At 42.3% G+C, this 23,231-nt stretch overlaps 1 protein-coding gene across 2 annotated transcripts in view; it reads right to left on the bottom strand.

Annotated features, from left to right (window-relative positions):
• Positions 1-415: 415 nt before the first annotated feature.
• The window catches only part of pcnt (pericentrin), a 35,169-nt gene continuing 12,353 nt past the window's right edge, over positions 416-23,231 (bottom strand). Inside the window, exons 21-60 of one of the 2 annotated variants that reach the window (XM_063500146.1) lie at positions 23,041-23,152; positions 22,923-22,963; positions 22,704-22,835; positions 22,301-22,544; positions 22,019-22,157; positions 20,722-21,163; positions 20,449-20,646; positions 20,275-20,346; positions 18,717-18,821; positions 18,258-18,410; positions 17,415-17,561; positions 15,475-15,635; positions 15,193-15,365; positions 14,849-15,030; positions 14,587-14,749; positions 14,180-14,422; positions 13,504-13,736; positions 13,221-13,328; positions 12,614-12,634; positions 11,971-12,207; positions 11,712-11,885; positions 11,326-11,478; positions 10,500-10,679; positions 9,370-10,395; positions 8,013-8,183; positions 7,716-7,893; positions 7,064-7,374; positions 6,871-6,973; positions 6,587-6,759; positions 6,234-6,506; positions 5,924-6,081; positions 5,602-5,731; positions 4,687-5,478; positions 4,381-4,596; positions 4,050-4,265; positions 3,656-3,882; positions 3,497-3,573; positions 3,264-3,408; positions 3,036-3,163; positions 416-811 (exon numbers count right to left, since the gene is read on the bottom strand). In XM_063500146.1, the coding sequence (XP_063356216.1) occupies positions 780-811; positions 3,036-3,163; positions 3,264-3,408; positions 3,497-3,573; positions 3,656-3,882; positions 4,050-4,265; positions 4,381-4,596; positions 4,687-5,478; positions 5,602-5,731; positions 5,924-6,081; positions 6,234-6,506; positions 6,587-6,759; positions 6,871-6,973; positions 7,064-7,374; positions 7,716-7,893; positions 8,013-8,183; positions 9,370-10,395; positions 10,500-10,679; positions 11,326-11,478; positions 11,712-11,885; positions 11,971-12,207; positions 12,614-12,634; positions 13,221-13,328; positions 13,504-13,736; positions 14,180-14,422; positions 14,587-14,749; positions 14,849-15,030; positions 15,193-15,365; positions 15,475-15,635; positions 17,415-17,561; positions 18,258-18,410; positions 18,717-18,821; positions 20,275-20,346; positions 20,449-20,646; positions 20,722-21,163; positions 22,019-22,157; positions 22,301-22,544; positions 22,704-22,835; positions 22,923-22,963; positions 23,041-23,152 (8,169 nt within the window). In that variant the 3' untranslated portion in view covers positions 416-779. The remainder of the gene's footprint in view (positions 812-3,035; positions 3,164-3,263; positions 3,409-3,496; positions 3,574-3,655; positions 3,883-4,049; positions 4,266-4,380; positions 4,597-4,686; positions 5,479-5,601; positions 5,732-5,923; positions 6,082-6,233; positions 6,507-6,586; positions 6,760-6,870; positions 6,974-7,063; positions 7,375-7,715; positions 7,894-8,012; positions 8,184-9,369; positions 10,396-10,499; positions 10,680-11,325; positions 11,479-11,711; positions 11,886-11,970; positions 12,208-12,613; positions 12,635-13,220; positions 13,329-13,503; positions 13,737-14,179; positions 14,423-14,586; positions 14,750-14,848; positions 15,031-15,192; positions 15,366-15,474; positions 15,636-17,414; positions 17,562-18,257; positions 18,411-18,716; positions 18,822-20,274; positions 20,347-20,448; positions 20,647-20,721; positions 21,164-22,018; positions 22,158-22,300; positions 22,545-22,703; positions 22,836-22,922; positions 22,964-23,040; positions 23,153-23,231) is intronic. The other variant, XM_063500147.1, reaches the window with a different exon arrangement.

Here is a 23,231-nt window from a genome sequence, read left to right as displayed (position 1 = left end):
GCATATCAATTGCGAGTTAGAAGGAAAAAGAAAAATCCCAAATACCTCAGTTTTCTAACCTCTCTCAAATGTGGCTATCATTAATAGTTAATTTAGTGGCCGATGTTTCTGTTACTAATGTAATAAATGTGTATTTAAAATCCCTATTTTTGTAGAAAATTTAAAGAGACCAAAAATAAAACCACCCAATTAGAAGTTCCTTACTGACTGGATTTACCTTTGTACAGCTTTAGTATCCCAAAATGCTCACTGCTTTACTCTGTGCACTAAAGACTTCCGGTTTTAAATCAACTCTTTATTAAGCCTAACAGTGGACTACAAACAGAACTAAAACACCCCGCCATTGTTCAATATTTATCAGGATACCTGTGTTTTGAGGTTTTGCAAGAAACACTCCATCTGGTTCATAGTCACACTTAATTTATTTACTTTATGATAAAAACAACATGTACGTGGTTTACATTTTTGTAATGGTGCACAAGTTTTGTAGATCTTAGACTTCCAGTATAAAACTAGTGCATTTAGTAACATGTATGAAGAACATTAACACCATTTACAGAGCACAAAAAAAGCAAACAGTGTTTGAGAAACAGTGTATTAAAGAGTGACTTTCAAAATATTGGCAGTACACAGGATAGAAAAATTACCCCCCAAAAATAATTAAAAAACAATTTAGTATAAAAGTCAGGAAACTTATAATTTCTATACATTTCTACAAGATGTAAGGCATGAGCAGTTTTGAAACAATATGCAGGCAGATTCAGTCTTTAGATTTCAGGCTACTTTGGATCAGGCAGGAGACCAGATGAACCTACAGAAAGGGGAGAAGAAGAAAAATTAGATGCAGCAACAAACAACCTTTAATTACAGACTGGCACCTTACATAAATAGGAACCAAGCTAAAGTTTAAAATGGTCTTGACTACAAGTTCCTTTCAGTAAACGTAGTAGTTATTTAGTAGTTTTCCAACTAGTTAATAAACAAAATTGTTGACTTTTAAAATTATGACAATGTACTGAAAAATAGCACTGACATAATTCTTGTTGTCAGAGAACTGCATCTCTAGCTCTAAGACTAAAAGCAGTCAGGCACAGGAGCATTGATGGCGAAAGTTATGAGATCAGTAGATGAACATGTGCCACTATTCCCTCAAAATTTCAGAGTGCACCTCAAAACAGTTCAACATTTACACAAACACGAAGTTAAATAAAACAAGACATAAAAACAAATGTAGCTGAAATGGAATAAACTATTCCACTTAGTGACTTCATGCTCTGCAGGGTTTTGCTACAATGACTCCATCCACGTTATGCATCTACTGCACCAGCTTCACCACTTTACTGGGTTATACACATACAGAGCCACCTGGGCTTCAGACATGTACTCGATGTAACTATGTTCCTCCTTTGTTCTACTTTTCCAGATGCATTTGACTCGTTCACCGTGTTGACAGGAAGCTCTGCCATGTGCTCAGCCACGGTTTAAATCCTGAATCATCACTTATTATTGCATCATCATGCTTCAGGATCGAATTTTTGACAGCTTAGCTTCTCACTGCATTAATAGTCAAATCTCATAACACACCACATGACATGTCTCTCAAAAATTATTATTCAGTACGTTTGAATTAAATTTTATAGAACCCTGCAGGACATGTACATTTCCAGACCAAAGTTATCCCCTGTAATAGACTGTGCTCGGTGACTAGTGACACGTCAGTCCCTGAGCACTGTGCTAACTTTATCCTTCAGTGGAGTGAGTGTGTTACACTCACACTCACCTGGCCCATATAGGTAAAGGGGTGACAAGCAGCTCAGGTACAGCCAAGTCCCGTTCTCTTGCAGCCAGTGCTGCCGATAACCAATCATATCAGGGGAACAGGGTGACTGTAGTTTCCTTTCCTCTTTGGAGGGTGGGGATAAATGAGTCTTGTTTACTAGGTTGGAAGATGATAGAGCACATAGGTTTTGTGGGATGTGGAAACAATTTTATTTCATTTTTTTAAACCAGTATGGTCCCAGGGGAAAAAATATCTTAATGGTTAACTGACTTGCACCAGACTAATGGATATAAAAATTTATAGGAAACATCTCCCAGAAACAGGGTGATTTATTTAGGAGACATGCATGAAGCACCAGGATCAGCTCACACAACATTTATCTTTTTAGAGGGTTGGTAAGTCACACAGTCAGATTCACAAATTCTTTCAATGGCAGACAAAGCAGACTAGAATGCTCATGCCTGCAATACATTTTAGCAGATTTTTCAGGTACCTGGGAGTTTCTTCAACAGCACAAAGTGCATTTATATATGCAAAAAGCCCAGCACAGTCTCCTTTATGTAGGGAACCAGCAAGCTTTTGCTTCCCAGGCAAAAGCTCCCCGGCATAACTCCTTCGGGGTTATGTCGGGGAAGGGCATCTGGCGTAAAACCTTGCCAAATCAAACATGTGGAGCAACCTGCTGTGGTGCCCTCTTGAGACCAGGGAGCAGCTGAAAGTCATTTTAAAGAGCCCGATACAATTTAGTTACTTGTCAGTAAAGCAGTCTCGTGGCTGGTTGGTTAATTTGGTATAGGGCACTTCCAAGAGAGATGATTATGTGACTCTTTCCTCCCTTTTCCATGTTTAAAAGTATTGTCTTGTGTTCTTTAGAGTGTACTGAAAGTACACTTGGGCCATTCCTAGGCTACTATTGTGTAGTCTGATGCTGGTACAGGTGCTATATCCCAGTGCCCTGAAACATCTTCCAGTATGATATTCAAATGAATTAAGTGCTCAGAACCCCTTAAATTGTGCTCAATAAGGCAAACCCAATCCTGTCAGCGTTGAGCTATTTGAAGACCATCACCACGGTGTTTTCTCTCAGGCCTGTGCACTGCTCAATCTGTCATGGTTTGCTACGGCCAAGCAGGCATACAGCAACAGTGTTCCCACCCCTAAACCAGTGAACTTACCATTAGGGATACACCCTGTGTTTGCAGTGAATACCTTATAGCCCCCCTTCCCCCTCTTTCTTATTCTAAATGCTACTCACCTTGCCTGGCTCCCACCAACCGCTGCTGGACTTTCTCTAGATGATGGATATATTCTGTCAGGGATTGTTCTGGATCCTGAGCTGTTCCACCTGATTGTACAGAGGCCAAAGGGGTACTGGAGTGTGACCTGAAGAGTATAGAAAGCGTATTTAAGAAGACGAAAAAAAACCCCAAAAACTAATTGAATCATATCAGTTTCTAATAAAATCTGCTAAGCGAGACCAAACCTGTGGCGCAGCCTGAAGGGCGATTTGCTGGGTGGGACGAGCGCTGACAGAGTGTCTATGTAGATGGCGTTGCTGTCTCGGATCTGCGTCGGGTCAGAATTTGATCTTGGCTGCTGCTGCTGCCTTAAAACTTCAGCTTTAGGCCCTGCCAGGAACGATAAAATTAAATTACCTATGCACTCATACTCACTTGGATAATACATGCAAGTCTAAATTATGTAGACAGAGCTGACCTGGAGCATGCCCATTGACAACCCCAGTTGATAATCTTCGGATTGCTTTCTGCCATTTCCTCGTCAGGAACCTCATTCTGAAAAAGTGCATGGAATTAACTAATAATCTCTGCCTTCTAGGGAATACAACTAATATGTATATTATGATACATTTCTTACCTTGAGACCGCAATTATGACTCGCACTGCAGCCCTAAATCGTCCGAGGGGTCTACGCCTGGAGGAGATTGGGGGTGAGGGTCGAGCTCCCATGTGAGCGATAAGACACAGCGTGGCTTGTTCACACTCCTGGAATCCTCCTATCAGCAGCAGCAAGTAACGCTTCTGGTACACCAGAGCTTTCCTGAAGCTCTCAGCTCGCAGGTAGCGCTCATAGTAACGCTGAAGCTGCAAATCAAGCAAACGCTGTCAACATTTCATCCCTATACAACCACCAGTGTACAGTGAAGCCAGAAATGGCAATTAGGGACTTTGGAGTCAATATCTGTTCTTGAAAAGCTATTGCAAAAATGGCAATTACACCCCTAATTTATCCTGATGTCCTGCCTACTGACCTTGCTCTGGCTGGACATGTCGTAGACAGGCCTATTTTCGGTTTCCGCGGTGACCTTGGCAAGCTCATTTTCTGTGCGGCGCAGCTGTCGCTCCAGGCAGGTGAGTTTGTGCTTGAGAGTGGCCCTCTCCTGGCTCAGTGATGTCACACGCTCTGTCAAATCAGAGTTCTCCTTCAGTAACGTCTCCAACAGGTTGGAAGACGACTTGGATGGCGTCTAAGGCGAGAAAAAAATTCATTTAGCAATGATTACATGTGCCAAAATGTAATCCTAATGAAAAACTTTGTCACAATAGTTTGGATTCCTCATAGGGATTAAAGCACTTGAATACCTGCTGGTGCTGCTTTAACACTCCTGCCTGGCCACCATCAGTATGAAGGTTGGTGTGGGGGTGCTGGAAAGGTTCAGCGTCGTGTTGTTGTCCCGCTGTTCGTCCAGACAGGCGCTGAGCAGCCATCTCTCTCTCGTCTCTTTCCAGCTCTGCCAGAGTGCGCTGCAGCTCCTGCATGCGCTGCTGGTCCTGCTGCCTCAACAACTCCAACTCACACTAAAGTCAGAAATGTTCACAACGATGTGTCTTTATGGATTTGCATAGGCAGTGAGTACACTAGAGAAGATTTGGGCTGATGCATCTTACCAGTTTGCTGTTGATCCTCTCCTGTCGCCTCTCTCTCTCCATCTGCTCTTGCATCTCCTTCCTCTTCTCCCTTTCCCACTGCTCCTCCCTCTCCCTCTCTTTGTCCTTCAGCACTCGGAGTCTCTCCTTCAGCTCTGTGAGTTCCACCCCTTGGCGCCTGGACTGCTCTCGCTCCACCTCTAAAGCCCGGTTTGCTTCCTGTTTCTGCTCCTTCAGAGTCTCAATTGTGATACGATTTCGGGTGGCCGCTTCCTGCTCCCGCTGAAGCTCCTCCCTCCTCGTTCGGTCCTCTTCTTCCCATCGCCTCCTGCTCTGTAGTAGCTCTGCCCTCAGTCTGTCCGCCACAGCTGCCAACTCCTCCCCTTGCATTCGCTCTTGCTCTAGCTGGGAGCGCAAGTCCGAGATGAACTTCCTGTCTCTTGCAGCGTCGGCATCATGTCTACGGCTGAGCTCATCCACCTGCCTAGAGCAGCGGTCTCGCTCTTCATCAAGCTTCCTGTGAGAATCTGCAAGCTTCGAGTGAATTTCAGTCAAGCGAGTTTCTGCTTCAGTCAGCAGGAGCTCCTGACGAGTCTTTTCTTGCAAGCTGAGCTCTTGTTGGTGGGAAGAACGTTTGCGTTCATCTTCTAGCTCCTTCTGAGTGTCGTCCAGGCGTTTCTCTAGCAGCAAACAGCGGGACTGTTCAATCTGAAGTTCTTGTCTCAGGTTGCTACAGGCCACCCTCTCCTGCTCCACCTGCCCCTTTAGAGACATGACCTCTGACCTCAGCTTCTCAGAAGACACCTGTACATTCTAGACAGAGTACATCGAGTAAAAACACAAACATTGGGTAGTGATGTTACAAATGTAGCGAACTGAAGTTTTCTGTATGAATAGAAAATTTTAGTAGTGTCCATTTTTTAGTGCTCCTCTTACCTCTCTCCTTTCCTCCTCCTCCCTTCCTTTACGCAGACTTAGAGCCCTCTCCTGCTCCAGTTCTTGTTGAAGCTCACACACTCTGGCCTGCTCTCTCCTCAAAGCTTCCTCAGCCTCTTCTATAGTCAGCCTGAAGAAAATTGGTAATTTCCAACTTTACCATAGTTACATTGTAATAGGTTAGACTAAAACATAAAAAAAGTTTAGGAAAGGGGCCCTTTAACATGCCTCAACAATGAAGTTGAAACCCATCTGTTTGCAAAATGCTGATTCACAGGGGAGGCCTGTTTAAGTGACTGTATTTTGAGCATGTAATACATACCTGAGCGCCATCATTTTGTTCTTCTGCTCTTGCTGAGCGTCATGTGCACATTTGAGTTGTTTCTGGCTCTCCTCCAGCTCTGCCCTCAGTTGGGATTCATCCCGTCGTTCAGTCTGCAGTTGATCTCTGTGCCAGTTACTGTCAACTCTGTCATCAGTCTGAGAAAGATGGTGAAAAAAATGATTTATACAGATACAAGGTAAGTTAATGCACCATGTTAAGTTAAACTCCTTACACCTGAATGAAAAATAATACCTTCATGCCAATAACCGATTTAAAACAAATTATCCTTTAAATAGAAGAAACTCACTTGTGAGTGTCTTTGTGCCATTCGACAGAGCAGCTCTCGGAGTGCAATCACAGTCTCCTGCAATGCCCTCTTCTCCTGCTGCCAGCTCATGGGAGGATTAGATGATTTATCTTGGTGGTGCAGTAGAGCAGAGCCATCTTCAGCATGATGCTGCGACAGACTCAGTGAGCAGGCTTTTAAGTCCAACACATGAGACTGTGCTGATGGATTGACACGACGCTGAGATAAGGTCAGAATTCTGCAGCTTTCTTGATAAACTTTCTTCAACAGTCCCTGCATGAAGAAAGACAAAGTGAAAAAAAATCTGGCTTTTTGTTACTTTAACATGTTTATCAATTCTATGTGAAGCCTACCTGAAGCTCAGGTGACAACAGATCATCGCTGTAGCTCATACTGCCCGCAGCACTGTCCGTGTTAGCGGTGGGGTCAACTCCTCTACAGCGGAGGTACTCAATAAACTGAGCATCCAGTCTCTCAGTCTGCTCCAACTCCAGTCTCAGCCTAGCACCCAGTTCTGAACTCACATCTGAATAAGAGGAGAACAGCGGCGTTCAGCTGCCTTTATGCAGAATATCCAGATATACAAGTGACTCAAAATCCTCACAAGTCACAGGTGTCACGGTGTGGAAATACTCACTGCTGCCATATCCGTCACTGGCCCATTCGGGTGCCGACAAGGAAGAGGTGGAGCCAAGTGGTGAGGAAGGAGTCGTTAGGTCAAGTCCTTCCAATTCACGTACCTGTGAACAAGAATACATAATAATCTGAGTTAGAACTGAAACCAAAAGAAATGAACACATGGTTTACATATCTGAGCTCGAACTACATACTTTATCGGCATCCAGTGAATCGAGGATGGAGTAGTTCTCAGACACTGACACAGAGCGTGGCGAGTGGGAACTCTGTGTAGCTGGGTCTGGGGTGATGGTCCTGGAGTGTGAAGTAGGCTCCATTACAACCCTGGGAGAGGGTTTGACCTGGGGGAGGTCCAGGCCTGTGTTATTCAAGCCACTGAGCTCAGAGGTGTGGAAACGTTCAGGGATTCTGTCCTCAGAGCACTCGAGTCTTCTTAAAACCTCCGGAGAGCTCAGAGAGTCTTCATGGTGAGACACAATATCCTCGAAGGCTCTGACAGAAATATCTGACAGTGAAAGAAAAAATGATCAGTATGAGAACATGTTAAAATGTTCACCTTTATTCTTTCAATTGATCCATGAAATACTCCCAGAGCTCAACATCTGGAAACTGCTTGTTTTGTTGGAAAAAAAAAAAAAAAGGGGGGGGGGGGGGGGGAATCTATAAGTCATGTTTTAAACAAAGTTTGCATTTCTTATTTTAAAACCCAAATTCCACTATTCCTTGTAAACATAAAAGGCTAGGTCAAATAGATTTCCATTGTCATTGCTTTTTATAGGCTTGCACATAATCATAAAACAATATTTACCCTCAGACAATAAGTGCAAAGACTTATTTAGTACTCACCCTTATGTGGGTATCCCTGAAGTGTGTCCTGTTGGCTCTGCTGTCGGAGCTGCTGCAGTTCTCTCTGCTGATAGGCCAATTCCTCCTCCTGTGCAGCCAAGTCCTCCTGAACGCTTTGAAGTTCTGCCTTCAGTTGTTGGTTGTCCGCTTCAAGGTCAATGAGAGCACGATCTTTGGTCTGCCAGAGAAATTGTGACATTAAAATGCAGCAGTCAAGCTTCAAGCACTCAGACCACCACATTAATTAAAACCACTATACATCTTATCTGATAATGTGTGGTCAACTCTGATTCCCACCTGAACTTCCTCATGCAGTTTTTCAGCCCTTTCTGTACTGGTACTCAGACCCTGTCTCAGTGCAGTCAGCTCTGTCCTCAGAGCCTGATGTTCTTCCTTGAGCTCGGACAGCTCAACCTCCTTTTGTCTCAAGGTAGTGTCTGCTTTAGCCAAGGTCTCCTCAGCATGGGTCTGAAGTGGAAGAAAGACATCCACAGAAACATTAAGTGTCATATCACACCCCTTTTCCTTTAGTCCCCCCCCCAAAAAAAAGAAAACATACACGAACCTTATATAACCAGATTTAAACACTTTCAAATATAACAGCATTTTACAGAGTACAGTCAGTGTATGCATCTGTTGTATAAGCTGTAATCTTTCACTCGCATTACAAACAAGTACGTCAATGTAACATGAAGAGAGAAATTTGCCAAAAGCAGCTGTGAACTAGTAAACAAAACAAAAACCGAAAAACAACAAGCTCCGATAAAATGCAGAGACATGCTACAAACTAACCAGTGCATTAAAGAAGTCATGCTCTCTTTTCTTACCACATCCTGCCAAGTTAGAACAAAACACAAAAAATAAAGTGCAACACAGCTTTAAAAGCCAGTGCTACCAAAGATTTTCTTCCTGCTTCCTCTTTTTAATGTCACTTCCTCTGTGCGGGTCAAGATTTTGCTATCTCTCAGTGCTGCACCACGTCACAACAGCAACGCCCCTAATTATAACCAGATGTGGTCTTACGGCACAGCTGTATGCTTCGGAGGGGAAAGAAAAAGAAAAGCAGCAGCAAAATATTTCCTGTTTCGTACTGAGACTTGTTTAAGTTTAAAGAGGTTGCTGGGCAACTGACATTTTTGAAAAAGAACTCTTTTGAGTGACAATAAACAGATTTGTTCATTGAAACTATTACAATTTTAAAAACTGAAGATTACAGCATGTTTTACTGCTCTGTTTAATGAAATAGTCAAACAGCTAAAACATTGTTATTATATGGTTATTACAGATTGAATGGTAAATTGAGCGATTCTTGTATAGCACTTTTCTACTCTCCTGCAGCACTCAAAGCTGTTTATACAAACGTGCCTCATTCACTCATTCATACAAGCACTTTTTTTTCCTATGCTGAAATGCTTTTAATCCAACAGTCACACATGTTCATACGCCAATGAATGCGTCAGACTAGAGCAGCCAGGGATCGAACCACCAACCTTCCGATTAGTACATACACATAAAGACAGTAAAGGTTTATGGGAGACAACAGAAATATGGCCGACGTATCCGCAAATAAGACCATCACTGATGACAGATAGCTGTGTTCAAAGTGAATAAGCCAATAATGAGGTTTGGTCTTTAAAACTAAACCAACACCTACCAGCACTTCCTTTTGAGCCTCTTCTTGACTGGTTTCGTTTTCATTTAGCTTAACCGTCAGGTCCTGGATAAGGGCTTTCAGTGAAGTCACTTCCTGTTGTAGCTTTTCAATTTCCTCTTGGAGCTGGCCCTCTCTCCTCCTCAGTGCCTCACGTTCGGCAGAAAGCTCTCTCTTCACAGTCTCCAGGGTTTTAATTCTTGCCCTTTCCTGAGCCACCTGTTCCTCCATATCGACCACCTCTGCTCTTAGCTCCTGGACTTGTCTCTCAAGAGTGAGACTGCTTTCTCTGAGGATGTCCATTTCCACTTTCATCTCCATCTCCTTTGTTTTTAGAGTTTCGATCTCTCTCACCCTCTCCTCTTCATTAGTCTGGAGTTCCAAAACCTGAGAGCTGAGGCAGGCTTTTTCCTCCTGCAGGGTACCTGCCTCTTCTGCTTGAACTTTCCAGCTGTTCCTCTCCTCCTCTGATAGCGTCCTCTTCTCCCTCTCCTCTTCTAGCTGGGCTGTGACCTCCTCCAGCTCAGTTTCCTTCAGGGAGAGGAGACCTTGGATTTCATCTGACTTTTCTCTCTCAGCTTTTAGCCTCTTTCCAAATTCTTCCCCGTGCCCTCTGTACTCTTCCTCCTGGGTGAGCAGTAATCGTTCCAGTCCCTCTTTCTCTGCCACTGCAGTCTCGAGCTGACTCTGAAGGGCCTTGATACGAGAACGAAGCGATCGGGAGGCGGTAGAATGAGTCAGGCTGAGTTCATGCTTTAGGCTGTTCGGCCCCACTTTCTTCTCTTGTTCTTGGATGGTATCGTTTTGAGGTTCGGGGCTGGGGGCGGGTGAAGGATTGATGCTGTCACCGTCCTGAGAGTCACTGACTTCATGCAGGTTGGGTCCCAGGGTGGCGAGTTCTGCCTGCAGCGTACTGATTACCTCGTGAAGGCGCTCCTCTTCTTCCTGTTTGTCTTGGCGCACTCTTGTGATTTCAGATTTAAGATGTTCCACCTGTGAGCGCAGATCTTCAAGCTCAGCTTCCAGAACCTTTTGTCAGAAAACAATCAAAACGATTCCATTAAAAATAAATAAATAAATCATGGCCTCATCAGGTATGTGCACTCAAATATTTAGTTAGTGTTTACACTGACCTTGTTATCGCTGGTATTCTCAAGTTCCTGTTCCAGTCTTTGGATTTCACTGTTGAGGTGGTCGATCTCGTGGTTTTTCTCCTGAAGAAGTGCTGAAGGGAGCGTCTCTTCATCCATTTCATCCTCCTTGCAAAGTTGCTCCTTTTCCTCCTTAAGTATCGTCAGGGCAGACACATTTTCCTGGAATTGGTAGTGCATTATCAGTTATCCTTGGATTCAACTGTTTTTCAACTAACCATAATGAGAGTAACTGAAGGAAATATTAAATAGAGAAAAAAGAAATCTGCTGCAAAACCAGAAAAACTGATATTAAAAAAAACAAACAAAAAAAACAATAGAGGGCACAGTAGTGCATTTTAACTGCTAGTGTTAGCTCAGAGCAGCAGATAAAACATAGTCTCCCATCTCCACTGCTTCACTCAGTCACATTTAAAAAAAAAAAAAGAAAAAAAAAAAAGGTTCAGTCAGGCTTTGTTTGGGTGTAGCAGTCTGACCTAGCAGGCTTGATAGAAGTTGATGTAGCAACAGAAAAGTGAATGCAACAAGTAACCATCTTACTTTTATCAGCCATGAAATGTGCAAGTAAGCTAAGGCTGCAGTAAAGTAGCAGCAGGAAGGGAGGAGACTCACAAAAGAAGCAAGTCTTCAAAAGCTGAGATAACAATATAATTAAGGCATAAGTATTCTTTGCTGCAGTCATGGTTTTATATAAAAGTACAAATGTTGGACAAACGCAACTTATTGAATTGTATTGAACTGTATAGTGTAACATATTTTGGGTCATTTACATTGTTTAGTCATCTGAGAAACACATCCCACTTCTTACCTTCAGGGCAGTAATCTGCTCTTGGAGCTCATTAACATGTGCTGCATTGGAATTAGTCAGCAGCTCCAGCTGTAGTGTGAGGTGTTTTACTTCAGCTTCCTTTATAGTCAAGTCTCTCTGCACAGTCTCCAGCTGGCCAAGCAGAACCTCAACCTAAGAAATGCAACGTAACTATTTAAATCAAAACCAAAATACAATTTTCAAGTTCTGCATTTGCTGATAACTAATCAGACTGATTGCTTTAAAAGATTGACTAAGACATCACAAACATTTTCCCAACCAAAAGGTGGCAGCACAGCAAAACGTGTCAAACAACAACCGCCACCACACATCAGCCCAAATCTTCTTAGCTACCATAAACTAGCATTACATAAAACCTAACAGACCTCCTGCTCTTTGCTCTGTAGACTCTGTTGAGCAGTGTCTAGGGCATCCTTAAGCTCCTGGGTGGGGTCACGCATGTTGTCATGGTAACAGTGTCTCGTCTCATCCAGTTTGGACTGCAGGGCTGAGATCTGAAGCCTGCTGGACAGATGCTGCTGCTCTAGTGCCTGTTTATCCTGACAAAGAGAGCATCAGTTAACTCTTGAGGGAGGATGCACACCGACACTTCACCTGAACTCAAAGTGTGCACTTTGCCCTTACTTGTGTAAGCTCCTGCTCTCTCAGCTTCGCTTTTTGAAGTTCTTGTTCCAGTTGACTGACGCATCTGTTACTCTCTACACTGTTGAGCAGCGCTTGCTCCAACTCTCTGATTCGACCAGCCAGCTTGTCTATCTCCTCATTGCGTTCTGCAAGATCGCGCTGGGCTTGCTGACAGGTTGCAAGCAAAGAAGAATAGTCCTCGGTCTTATCTTTGATAACAGCTTGCAAGCTCTCCACCTGCAGAGGCAGAAAGACTGATTCAGTTTCCAGGGTTTTAAGATGGAAAACTGCAAATTTAAAACAAGCAAAAAACAAAACAAAACAAAACAAAAAAAACAAGCCAAAGAACAAAACGCTACATGATAAGATGCTTTAAAAAAAACAAAAAACAAACAGCCAATCCAGATCTGCAGCCACTGGTTGGGACACTGAATTTAAGCCATTTCAGAGAGCAGCAACATGAAGATGAAAGACAGATGACGTGTGAAAAAGATGCAAATGAATATTAGCAAATGGACTACTGAATACTAATGAATGCAGAACCTATAACCAGTACATAAGCACTACAAAAAAGATGATGCAAACCACACACACCATGCATGACAGAGAGCTAAGACAAGCATGCTACAGTTAGATTTCATACCTGCAGAACCAAGTCCTCAAACTACAGCAATCCATTCAGCACAGGGATAAACACATGGTAATAGTCAGGCTCATTGGCAAACACCACATTCATCACTTCAACACCAGTAACACTATGTACTCCACAGCTAACTTGCAAATAGTAATCACACCAAACAAACACTACAACTGCGACACACTAGAAACAGAAACATTTTGTTTAACAAATTCTGGTTAAATACATTGTGCTTCAGTATTTATGGGTAGATATAAATCAGAGCATTGAAATACTTTAACCTGTGTTTAAATCACAAAACATTGCACAAAAAAAAAAAAAAAAAAAAAGACGTCTGTTGTTGAAGCCAACAAAGCAATTGATCCAAACACAAGAGTTTTAACAGAGACTATGCCTGTGGTAATGAAAATGAAATTTAGGCTGAATTACAGGATAGCAGTAGATCTGATAAGACAATGTTTGATGAAAAAGAAGAAAAAAAAAAAAGAAGAAGAACAAAAGATGCTGTTAAGGTACTTCTGTTTTGGGTTTAAGAAATGCTTTGTGACCAAATCACAAGCTGAGAAAAGCTGTAATATTTACAGACACACACAGTTAAGTTAAAGTGCCTCACCTGGTATCCTTTATTATCCACACTAGGAGTCTGTCTGAGCTGGGCCTCAAGCCTGCGGATCTCCTGCTGGAACTCATCCCGCTCGTGTTCACGTTCCACAGCCTGCTCCTATTATGGACAGTAACAAATTCAGTGAAAGCCTGTCCGCTGGATTAAGCACCAACTTGGAAAATAGTCTATGACACTTTGATAACCTTGAAAAAAACAATCAAGAAAGAATCCATGATATCCAAATGCAAACAAACCCAAAGATTACCCACCAGTTTAATTTGTCAAGCCTCACCTCGATAAACTGCCTGTCATGTTTAAGCTGCTTCTCCAGTGCTTGGACACGCTGGTTGAGGTCTTCAGTGTTGGTCTTGTGGTGCAGCTCCGTCTCCAGGCCTCTGGTTTCCTGCTCCTCAAGCTCCCTCTCCAGAGTCCGGAGACGAAGGGACAGAGAGCGGTGGTCCTTCTCTGCCTGCCGCTGCAAGTCCAGCCTATCTTGGGACAAACGATCCGTCTCTGCCAACAAAGCTTGAAAAATAAAAAGAGGAATTAAAGTCAGTAAAATTGTTTTCATTTAGTTAAATTCAGAGGAATTTAAAAAAAAAGCAGATGCAGAATATGAGCGAGGTTAAATACTGACAATTCAGCATAATCTGCCTTAAGAAATAGAACAGCAAATGACAGCACTCCAAGATGCTTTGCCACACGCTACTGGTAATTGCAATATTACAAAAAGCAACCTCACAGCACTGCAAATATACTGCATATTCATCCCCGCCCCCTTCTCACACACTAATACTCCACTCTGACCCACAAACCTGCGTCAGGATCTAAATTGAGCCAATGGCCTACGGAGAGAAGACACGTCTGAGCACAGACATTATATAAGCGCACAGTCAAACTCACTAAAGAGGTCATGTACTATTTTATGCAGACAAATGATTTCATGTTTTTGTACTCCCTCCGCTAACCTTTCTCTCTCTCCCCAAGTCCAGTAGAGAGATGCTCCTTCTGTCGCAGGAGGATGGCATGCTCCTCAGTCAGCTCATGATGCTTCACTCTGAGGGTGTCCAGCTCTGCGGTAAGGCCCTCCATCTGGTGTAGCTTCACCTTCAGGTCCTCTAGCTCCTCCACAAGTCTCTCCTCTTGAGTCTCCTTCTGCTGTAGCGACTCCTCTAGGGCTGCTTTTTCAGCCATGTAGCCTTCAAGAAGACCTGAAGAAATCATGCAAATGGTACAAGTTTATTTAAAAAGGGAACGACCTCAAACACGACTGAGCGTCACAAACGGCAGAGCTGTTAAACTGTGGTGCAAATGCTAAATGTGCAGCATAATCAGAAGACAGCAGCAGTATGCCAAACAAAGACATAGTGCTCACCTTCTGCTTTGTGAAGCTCCACCTGGAGCTGACTTTTAAGCTTGGCCTCCTGATCAAGCTGCTCCATTAGACGCTTGTGCTGTTCAAGGAGTTGTGCAGAGTCTTCTCGACCTTGAGAAAACTTTTCCTCCAGAGAAAGATGAACACTGTGAGTCTGCTCCAGCTGGAGAAATGACCAGCATAAAATGATCAGACACCTTGCAAGGCTGTAAAACAGGAAAAAAACCCTATGTGGACTGAGGAGCATTTCTACTTCCTTTACCTGCGTATTGGCTTGGTTGAGCAGCTCTAGCAGTGTGTCCACTGTATGTCGAAGTCTGCCGCAAGCATTTAGAGCTGCTTCTTCTCCACCAGGACTGATCTCACCATCAGAAACCAGGAGACTCTCACAGAGCAGCTGGGTGAGCTCCAATTCCTCTGATGACAAGTCTGCAACTGAAATACCTACGAAAGAGCAAATTAAGTGTTTTTAACCAACTCTCACATGACTTACACTAAAAAGAGTCCTCCTTGGTTCCTTTAGAAATAAAGCAATTTTCAGTTAATCCCCAACAAACAAAAAAATCCTAGCATTCATTGTAAGACTATAGAATACATCAGTCAGACCTGATTCTTGTGCCTCTTTGTTCACGCTTGAGCTCCTTTGGTGAGTCGCCTGCTCGGACGTTTTGGCTCGGGCACTGATCTTTTGTCCAATCAGTTCTTCTGTTGCCACGATGCCGCGGAGCATCTCGATCAGCACCTGCCTCAGCTTCTCATTTGTACGGTGTAATTTGCATCTGGGTTAACAGGTACACAGAAATGAGAACATTCAGGATTTGCGAAAGCTCAGAGCTGCTGCTTAAAATATGATTATAATAAATATTAACTACACAACTAAATGCACACCTTTCCTCTTTAGCCGTCTGTAAGTCATCAGTGAGCATCTTAAGAAGGTTCCCTCCCTCCTGTGTCTCTCGCTCCCTTCGTTGAAGGAGCGTGTCCATGGTCTCCATTTCTGCACGTTTTCCTTCCAGCTCTCCCTGCAGGCACCCGACCTCTGCCCGCAGCTGTTAAAACGAACAAGGATATCTTGTTAATTCTCCTTGCACTTGTGACCAACCTTTAGTTTCTCACCTATGCCATGGCTTGTTTAAAACCTGTGTGCAGCTGAAACCCAGAGAGGACAGAAGTAACAGACTGAAAAAAAGGGCATGGCAGGACCTCTAAACCCAAAACATAATAAAAAGACTGAAACACTGGTTCTGTGCCATCCAAGTCTATCTGATTAAAGCCTCTGGGTCTTAACAAGGGAAATGGGAAAACCACAAAAATATCCAGATCCAAAAGCATAACACAGAAGACATTTACAAGGCTCAGAAGGAAATAAAAACCAGCTGTTGATTGTAAATATATTGAATACAGACTTTAAAGAGAAAAACACTCCTCATTTTAAAGTATATAATATCAAAGGTGTCTGATGTTAAGTACCAACCCAGTACGGTGACAAAATCCAACTTCAGGACGTCAAACACTCAAAAGCTGGAAGAGTTTTCTTGCATATCTGTTGTAAGCGTCCTTACCCTTCCTTCCTCAGCCTCTCCGATCTCTCCCTCAGCTTTCACCACGTTTTCCCTCCCTTTTCCCCTCCGCTCCCTCCCACAATTGCATCTCATGCAGTCACCTGCCTCACCAAAACAATGCTGTAGCCATGACAACAGCCCCCTCCCAACCTCTCTTAAGCGCTCCTTTTTAACCTCGTGGGGGACACAAGTGTGGCTGTCTGTTAATATCTCACTACAAAGAGTCAAGCTAGACAGGTGCCATGGAAACAAATATATGCAAACACCAATCAGTCAGGAGACCGATCAGTTTGTGAAATCCAAGGGACCCCAGGTTTTAGGAAATACTAATGCAGGTAATATTGCAACTGCCTTGTTACAACCCTAGAAGATAACCAAGACCAATCCCAAAAAAAAGGTCAGTCAGAGTAAATTATAAACCCCAAATACATAACTGAATACAGTTATGTGCCAGGACATAATTTATTATTATTGTAACTGCTTTTTGTAACTGTCCAAATGAGGTTACAAAAATGTGAGAGAGAAAAAAGTCATTTTCTGAAGATCAGGGTGAAATCTAATACTTGCTTTACTTCGGGGGAAGAAAACAAAACAAAAACAAAAACGCCAAAGCAAATGCAGTAAAACTGTTTTTCTGTTGATCTACTAATCGATTATTCGACTAATGCTTTTAACCTTACCCGCCTTAATCTGAAAAAACAAAAACACAAAAACAAAACAAACACCAGATTGGTGATTTTATTCATTAATATGTTCATCTTCCACAGGATACCATCTGATATATGGTGAATAAGGAAACTAACCTACAGATCCACAGTCTGTATAACCATCCCTCACTCTTTGATTGATTGACTGATATACCTTTATTAGTCCCACAGGGGGAAATTTCATGTTAAGGCTGCCAACCTATTGCACGCAATGGCGGCGCCATCTTACCTTCCGACCATACATACATTACACAAAAACATCACAAGGGGAAGACAGGTCAGAGAGGTATAACAATGGAAAATGCACCACATGAGGAAAGATAAGGAGAAAAAAAATATAACTCCCCCCAGACTGAGCTCCAATAGGGAGATCAGTTTGCATCTCCTCAGCCCTCTTGTGGACCTTTTCCCTTCCTTCAGTAAATATACAACATTTTTCTGTCCACTTCGCCCAGTTAGTCTTGCCTCCCCCCCCTTAAGTAAAACAGCCATTGTCAACCTATCCAAGTTAAGACTTCATAGACATATTTATATGCATGTATGTATGCATGACTGGTACCTGGGCCACCACAGCATCTAGTTGCTGCAGCTGGGCAGTGAGTTGACTCATTTTCTCTGTGTAGCTCCGCTCTTTTTCCTCTTGTTCAGACGTAAAGCTCCGCCTCAGGTTTTCAAGCTCCGCCTCCTTCTGCTCTTCAAATTCCGTCTTCAAAGAAAACAGTGATGTGTATAGATTAATTCAAAAACACAGAGCAACAGCTGAAGTACACAGTAGGTTCGTTCATTCCAGAGACCTTTGGACTGACTGGCTTATAGCTGACAACTGGCTTGCACATTTCAGATGGTAAAATGCTAAAAGTCTGGAGGGGGAAGGGGGGGAAAAAAAAAAAAAACCCAACTAACTTCAGCCTTAAAACCTTCTGCATCAGGGGATAAAAAGCTTAGATCCATCCCATTTAGCCACTGTTCAGATGGCAGCAACACGAACACATGCACGACCCATCAGCACACACATTCAGAGAACAGAGGGACAGACGGACATGAACACTTGTACATATATGATGGAGGGATTATGAGGAAACTGGGTTTGGATGAAGCCCCAGTGGGATAGAGTCCAACAGAAAAAAATATCCCTGGGAATGAACTGGTGCAGCTGAAGCTTAGAGAGGCCAATGGCATCACACACACGCTCCAAATAATCCGGAGCTATTGCATAATAATGTTTGAAACGAGTTAAAGAAACAAATATAGGGAATATCAATGTATTTTCACATGAACTGCTTATATGGAGAAACATGGCTACCTCAAAGGTGTTCAGCATTAATAAAGATCTTAATTGAAAGAATACTTCTAATCCAAACTGTTTTATCTATCTCAAGGAGTTTCTTTTTTCTCCTCTTACCTTCAGTTGATTAATCCTGTCCTGCAGCCGCTCTTCTGATTGGACTTTGAGGAGCTCCACCTCTTCTAGGAAGTGCTGTCTTTGCCTTGATGACTCCTCTTCAAGCTCCCTGCGACATGCCTCTAGTTCCCGTGCAGAGACTCCCTTCAGCTCCTACAGCAGACACATGTATTTATTTAATACCGCAGTACTCAGTCAGAAGGTCAAAATTTTAGTGCTTCGGAGAAAACAAAATCCAAATAAATACTCTGTGCCTCTACGCACAAATAGACCGTTATGAAGGATCAACAATAATTGAGTGTAGTCCATTCACTAATGGGCTTTTAGAGCCACTGAGACAAGAACTGACAGGTAACCATTAAAACAACTCGCAATTTAGAGAACGGGATGTTAATTCACGTGGTTTAAAAAAAAAAAAAAAAAAGGAAGAGGATTTATGACAGACTGTGACGCACACACCTGTAGCTGGACTTGGTGCTGTTTGGTTAGTTGCTCTTTTTCAGCGGTGTAGGTTTGCGAGAGCTCCTGCAGAGCAGTGCTGTGTTGCTGCTCAAGCTCTAAAACCTGCAAAAGAAACAGATACAAATCAAGTCCGATTTAGAGTCTCCTGGTACTTAATGCACAAGACTAAGTTAATCAGATGAAAACAAATCAAATTTGATTATCCAGCCAAACAAACTTGGCTCCAATGCTTTTATTTTGGATTTTAACAAATCAGTTTCATAAAGTTTTAATGGCTTCAAGCTAAAGCTGGGCGATAGAATGATAACGATATGTATTGCGAAATAACTTTTTCTCGATAGAAAAATTAAACTATTGCGATAGGCCTCATCTCTCTTATCCTCTTAAAAAAAAAGAAAAAAAAAAAAAAAAAGAACAGCCAATCCAAATTAAGTAGCGCAGAGCCGTACAGCACAAGTGCCAAGGCGCACATGTGTATTTGTTTTTGCAGCCGGGCTGCCCAGGTAATGAAGGAAATGAGTTTGCCGACTAGAGAAAAATCAACCGAGAGCGTGAGCGAAGGTTACCGAAGAAAAAACCGATGATGGTTCCAATGCTGGAGAGCTTGTCGAACGGAAGGGCCATAGAAGTTCCGTAGTGTGAAGGTATTTCGGCTATTTCAAGTCTGACAAAAAACAGAGTAGCGCGCACTGTAAATTGTGCCGAAAGCAAGTCTGGAAATACAATAAACCGGTGCATGCTCAATCTCTGACTGAAAGCGCTAATTCGTCATTCGGCTTTTGTCAGACTAAAGTAACTGTTAAAACTGTTTGAAAAGCTAAGCTATACAACAAGGAGAGATTGAGAATTTCCTTTTAGTTCTCAGTTTATTTGATATTGACAAAAGTTAGTCAATTTTGTCTGTTCTTCTGTAAAAACGAACTAAGATTTATTTTTAGAATTAATATTTTGTTTCTAAGTGGAACTGACAATTTAGTAGTCTGTTTTGTTTGTTCTATTTTGAAACTTAAACGCTTTAGCGGCTGCCTTTTGTGTAGTTTGCAATATTTGCCTTTATTTATCTGAAACTGAAGTTTTATGTTCCTTAAGTACATCTACCCTGTTAAACTTATTATGGGAAATAAATATTTAAATCAAAACAAGCTGCAGATTATTTCACATTTTACTTGTGAGCAACGGCACATTTAAATCTTACAAATATAGTTATTTGGCTTATATCGTGATATATATCGTTATCGCCTGAAATGGAAAAAAAAAACAAAAACAAAACAAACATATCGTGATATGAAAAAATCTTATATCGCCCAGCTCTACTTCAAGCTATGAATAACTGCCAACAATCAGATTATATCATGTTTAAGCAGAGACCATCTGTTTGCCATAGTTACACATCTTTTTCAGAGATATTTGCATTAAAAATTAAAGGAAATCTGCAATTATATACTTATTGTTGTGACATTAAACCAGCCTAATAATGAGATGGTACTCAGCTATTTGGCTTTGAGACAGTGGAAAAACAAACATGATGTAGTTATTATGATGACTGGGCATGTACCTGGTTCTTGAGTGCTTCCAGGGCTTTGCAGTGTTCAGTATCCAAGGCTTCCTTTTGAGCAGCCAGTTCAGACTGTAAAAATAAAACATGAAAATAAGTTACTGTTTTGGTAAAGAAATTTTTGGTATTTTTATTTGACGGGGGGGGGGGGGACCCCTCCTCTTCATTACTCACTTTGTGAACATGGCTGAGCTCGGCTGCCATGGCTTTAAACTTCTCCATGTGCACATGAGCCAGTTCTTTCCTCAGTTCTTCCCTGATGGACAGTTGCTCTGCAGTATGACGCTCTATTAACTGCTTATGTTCTGAATTCAGGAAAATCAGGTCTTCGCGATGTTTCTCCTCAAGCTGAGCCATTTCATCACGTAGTGTCTGCAATTGTAAAGGACAAAGACATTAAAAACCACAAACAAACAGAGAAACTGTCTGTGGCTTCCATCTCCTTACTTGCACTTCTTTCAGGTAGGTGGCCTCCAACGTATCCATGTTACTCAGCATCCTCTTTTCTAGTTCATCTTTCTCCTCCTGGTGTTTAAGAGTCAATTCAGCTTCCAAAGCCTCTAACTTAGCACGATTAGTCTCTTCAAGACGTTCAAGGTCTTCCTTTAGTTTGGAACTGAGGGATGCTTCCAAGGCAACAAGCTCTGCATTATGCTTAGATTCAAGCTCGGCTGTTTTAGCTGAAAGCTGATCTTTGTGAGAGGCACAGAGTGAATCTAGGTCTGCTTTGTGTTTGGCATTGAGTGCGTCCATTTCTTTGGAGTGTCTGTTCAGTAGCGTTGCCCTCTCATGTTCCAGCTCAGCTTCATATTTGTCCTTCAGCTCTGCCACAGACACTTCATATTTCTCGATTAAACGCTGCTCTACCGCTGCCTTTTCCTCTTGGAACCTGAATAAAGACATGAAAAAGTACCCAAGAAGTTAACATGTTTGAAGAGTAACTGAGACATTCCAATACCATCTTTCAGTTTTTGATTTACTACCATGTGGCCTGAGTTTGCAGTGCAGACCCTCACAGCAGTACAGCAAGAGAAATTGTAATTTTATTGAGTGTCCATTTCATTAGTTTACCTTTACCTATACAGCTGCAATATCATTGCTATAGCAACCATATGCATTTGTTCCCTCCTGTATAACCCGAGACAAGCCTGGGCATGTCATGTGTCAGCCTCAGATTCAGTTTAGTATCTAAATAGGGAGTCATTTCAACACCATCCAACAAACAACAAGAAAACCCTTCCTGCTCAAGGTGAAAACAAACTTGTTGCATCACTTGAAGCAGAAACACCCTTGAGTGCAGCAAGGCTAGGAAGGAGGAGATATTAGCAGCTGGTGATGTGTGACCCGGAGATAAATAAATCAGTCCACCATGCGCCGCTGGAGCAATCCCCGATTGTACTGTGCAAATGGTCAATTCATATTACTGGTGTGGTTACAAAAAAACAGGGCGTTAGGCAGCTTATTAAAAAGCTACAACCAGGTAGAAAACATTTTTCAGTTTATTACGTGACAATTTTGGGCAGCTCCTGAAGAACCCTAGGTTTATATTTTTCCCTTTATGACCAAAAATACTCAATAAAAAGTTTCTTGAAATATAGCTTCAAACCACTGTAAACGGTATCTCTCACTTATTATAATCATTATTAATTGAGAAAGAAAAAAATCATACACAATCAATATGATTACCTATTTAATACACTCTGGATTATACAATTTTCGCTACAATCAACACTCTTGAGCTCACCTCTCTCTGGCCTGGCACAGCTGCATCTTAACCTGCTCATGAAGCAGCTCTTTGAATTCTACAGACATGCAGTCCTTGGTCTTTTGCAGCTCTGCGTCATGGGCCTCCACTTTCTGTTTCAACAACAGAACCTGTTGGCCTAGAAGGCAGACATTAAAAACTGATGGAGAACCAAAGGGTAGATTCTGTATACCGTTTCCAAAACATGAGATCTGGCTAGAAGATGCAATTCACCAACATTTTTATATAAATAAAAATTACACGAGTCCTGGAGATTCTTACTCTCATCATTTTCCAGTGCATCCTGAAGAGACTTCAATTTCTCCTGCTCCTCGTGAAGTGCTTTTTCAAGCCGTGCCTGCTCCTTTGCCATCTCATCATGGTGTGACCTCAGGACAGAGATCTCAGATTCATACTTCTCTTGCAGCTCTTCTTTCAGCTTGTTCATATTCTCCTGTGCTTGACTCCTCTCTAGTTCAAGAGCTTCCTCAAGACAGGCAAGTTGCTCAGCAAACTCTTGTTTCATCTGCAGTATTTTGAAGGAACATATTAAATAGCTGTTACTAAACCAAAGCTTGTCACTGTATTATGAAATCAGTATTTTCATGCAACTACACCACCTGCTGCCCAGTTTTCTGTTTTTACTGTGTACGATAGTTTTTAGTATGAAGGATTACAGAAATACCTTCTGCATGTTCTGGATCTCAGCATCATGCTGCTCGGTGAGAGCAGCCACTCTGTTCTCCAGAGTGTAGATGATGGTCGTTGCTGTTTGCAGCTCCTCAGTGTGAGACCATATCCTGTGTTCCACTTCAGCCTAATTATAATAATAGAAACATTCAGATTTTGGGCCAAACAATGTAATCTCGAATTTGTTATCTATATTATTAAGCCTTCTTCTCACCTCAACCTGCATTGCTGCCTCCAAATGGACTCTGGTGAGCTCTACAACAAAGATATTCATGTTCAATCATTTTGCCACATACACCACACACACACACACCACAAAGTATGTGAAGGACCTTGCAGATGTCTGTCAGAAAGTTTGGCTCTGAGTTGCTCAAGGTCCAGAGCGTGACGAGTTTTCATCTCCTGCAGCTCTTCATAGTAATGATCAGTGAGGTCTGCACGCACCTGATGTACAAGTTACAACATGCAGCAAGTTAACCAAAAACACTTCGTGACAACAAGCAGTCACATATTAGTACGATAT

This window comes from Pelmatolapia mariae, linkage group LG16_19 (assembly GCF_036321145.2).
Source record: "Pelmatolapia mariae isolate MD_Pm_ZW linkage group LG16_19, Pm_UMD_F_2, whole genome shotgun sequence".
Classification (NCBI taxonomy): domain Eukaryota; kingdom Metazoa; phylum Chordata; class Actinopteri; order Cichliformes; family Cichlidae; genus Pelmatolapia; species Pelmatolapia mariae.
Note: the sequence above shows the minus strand (reverse complement) of the source record. Positions and strands in the feature narration are given on the sequence as shown.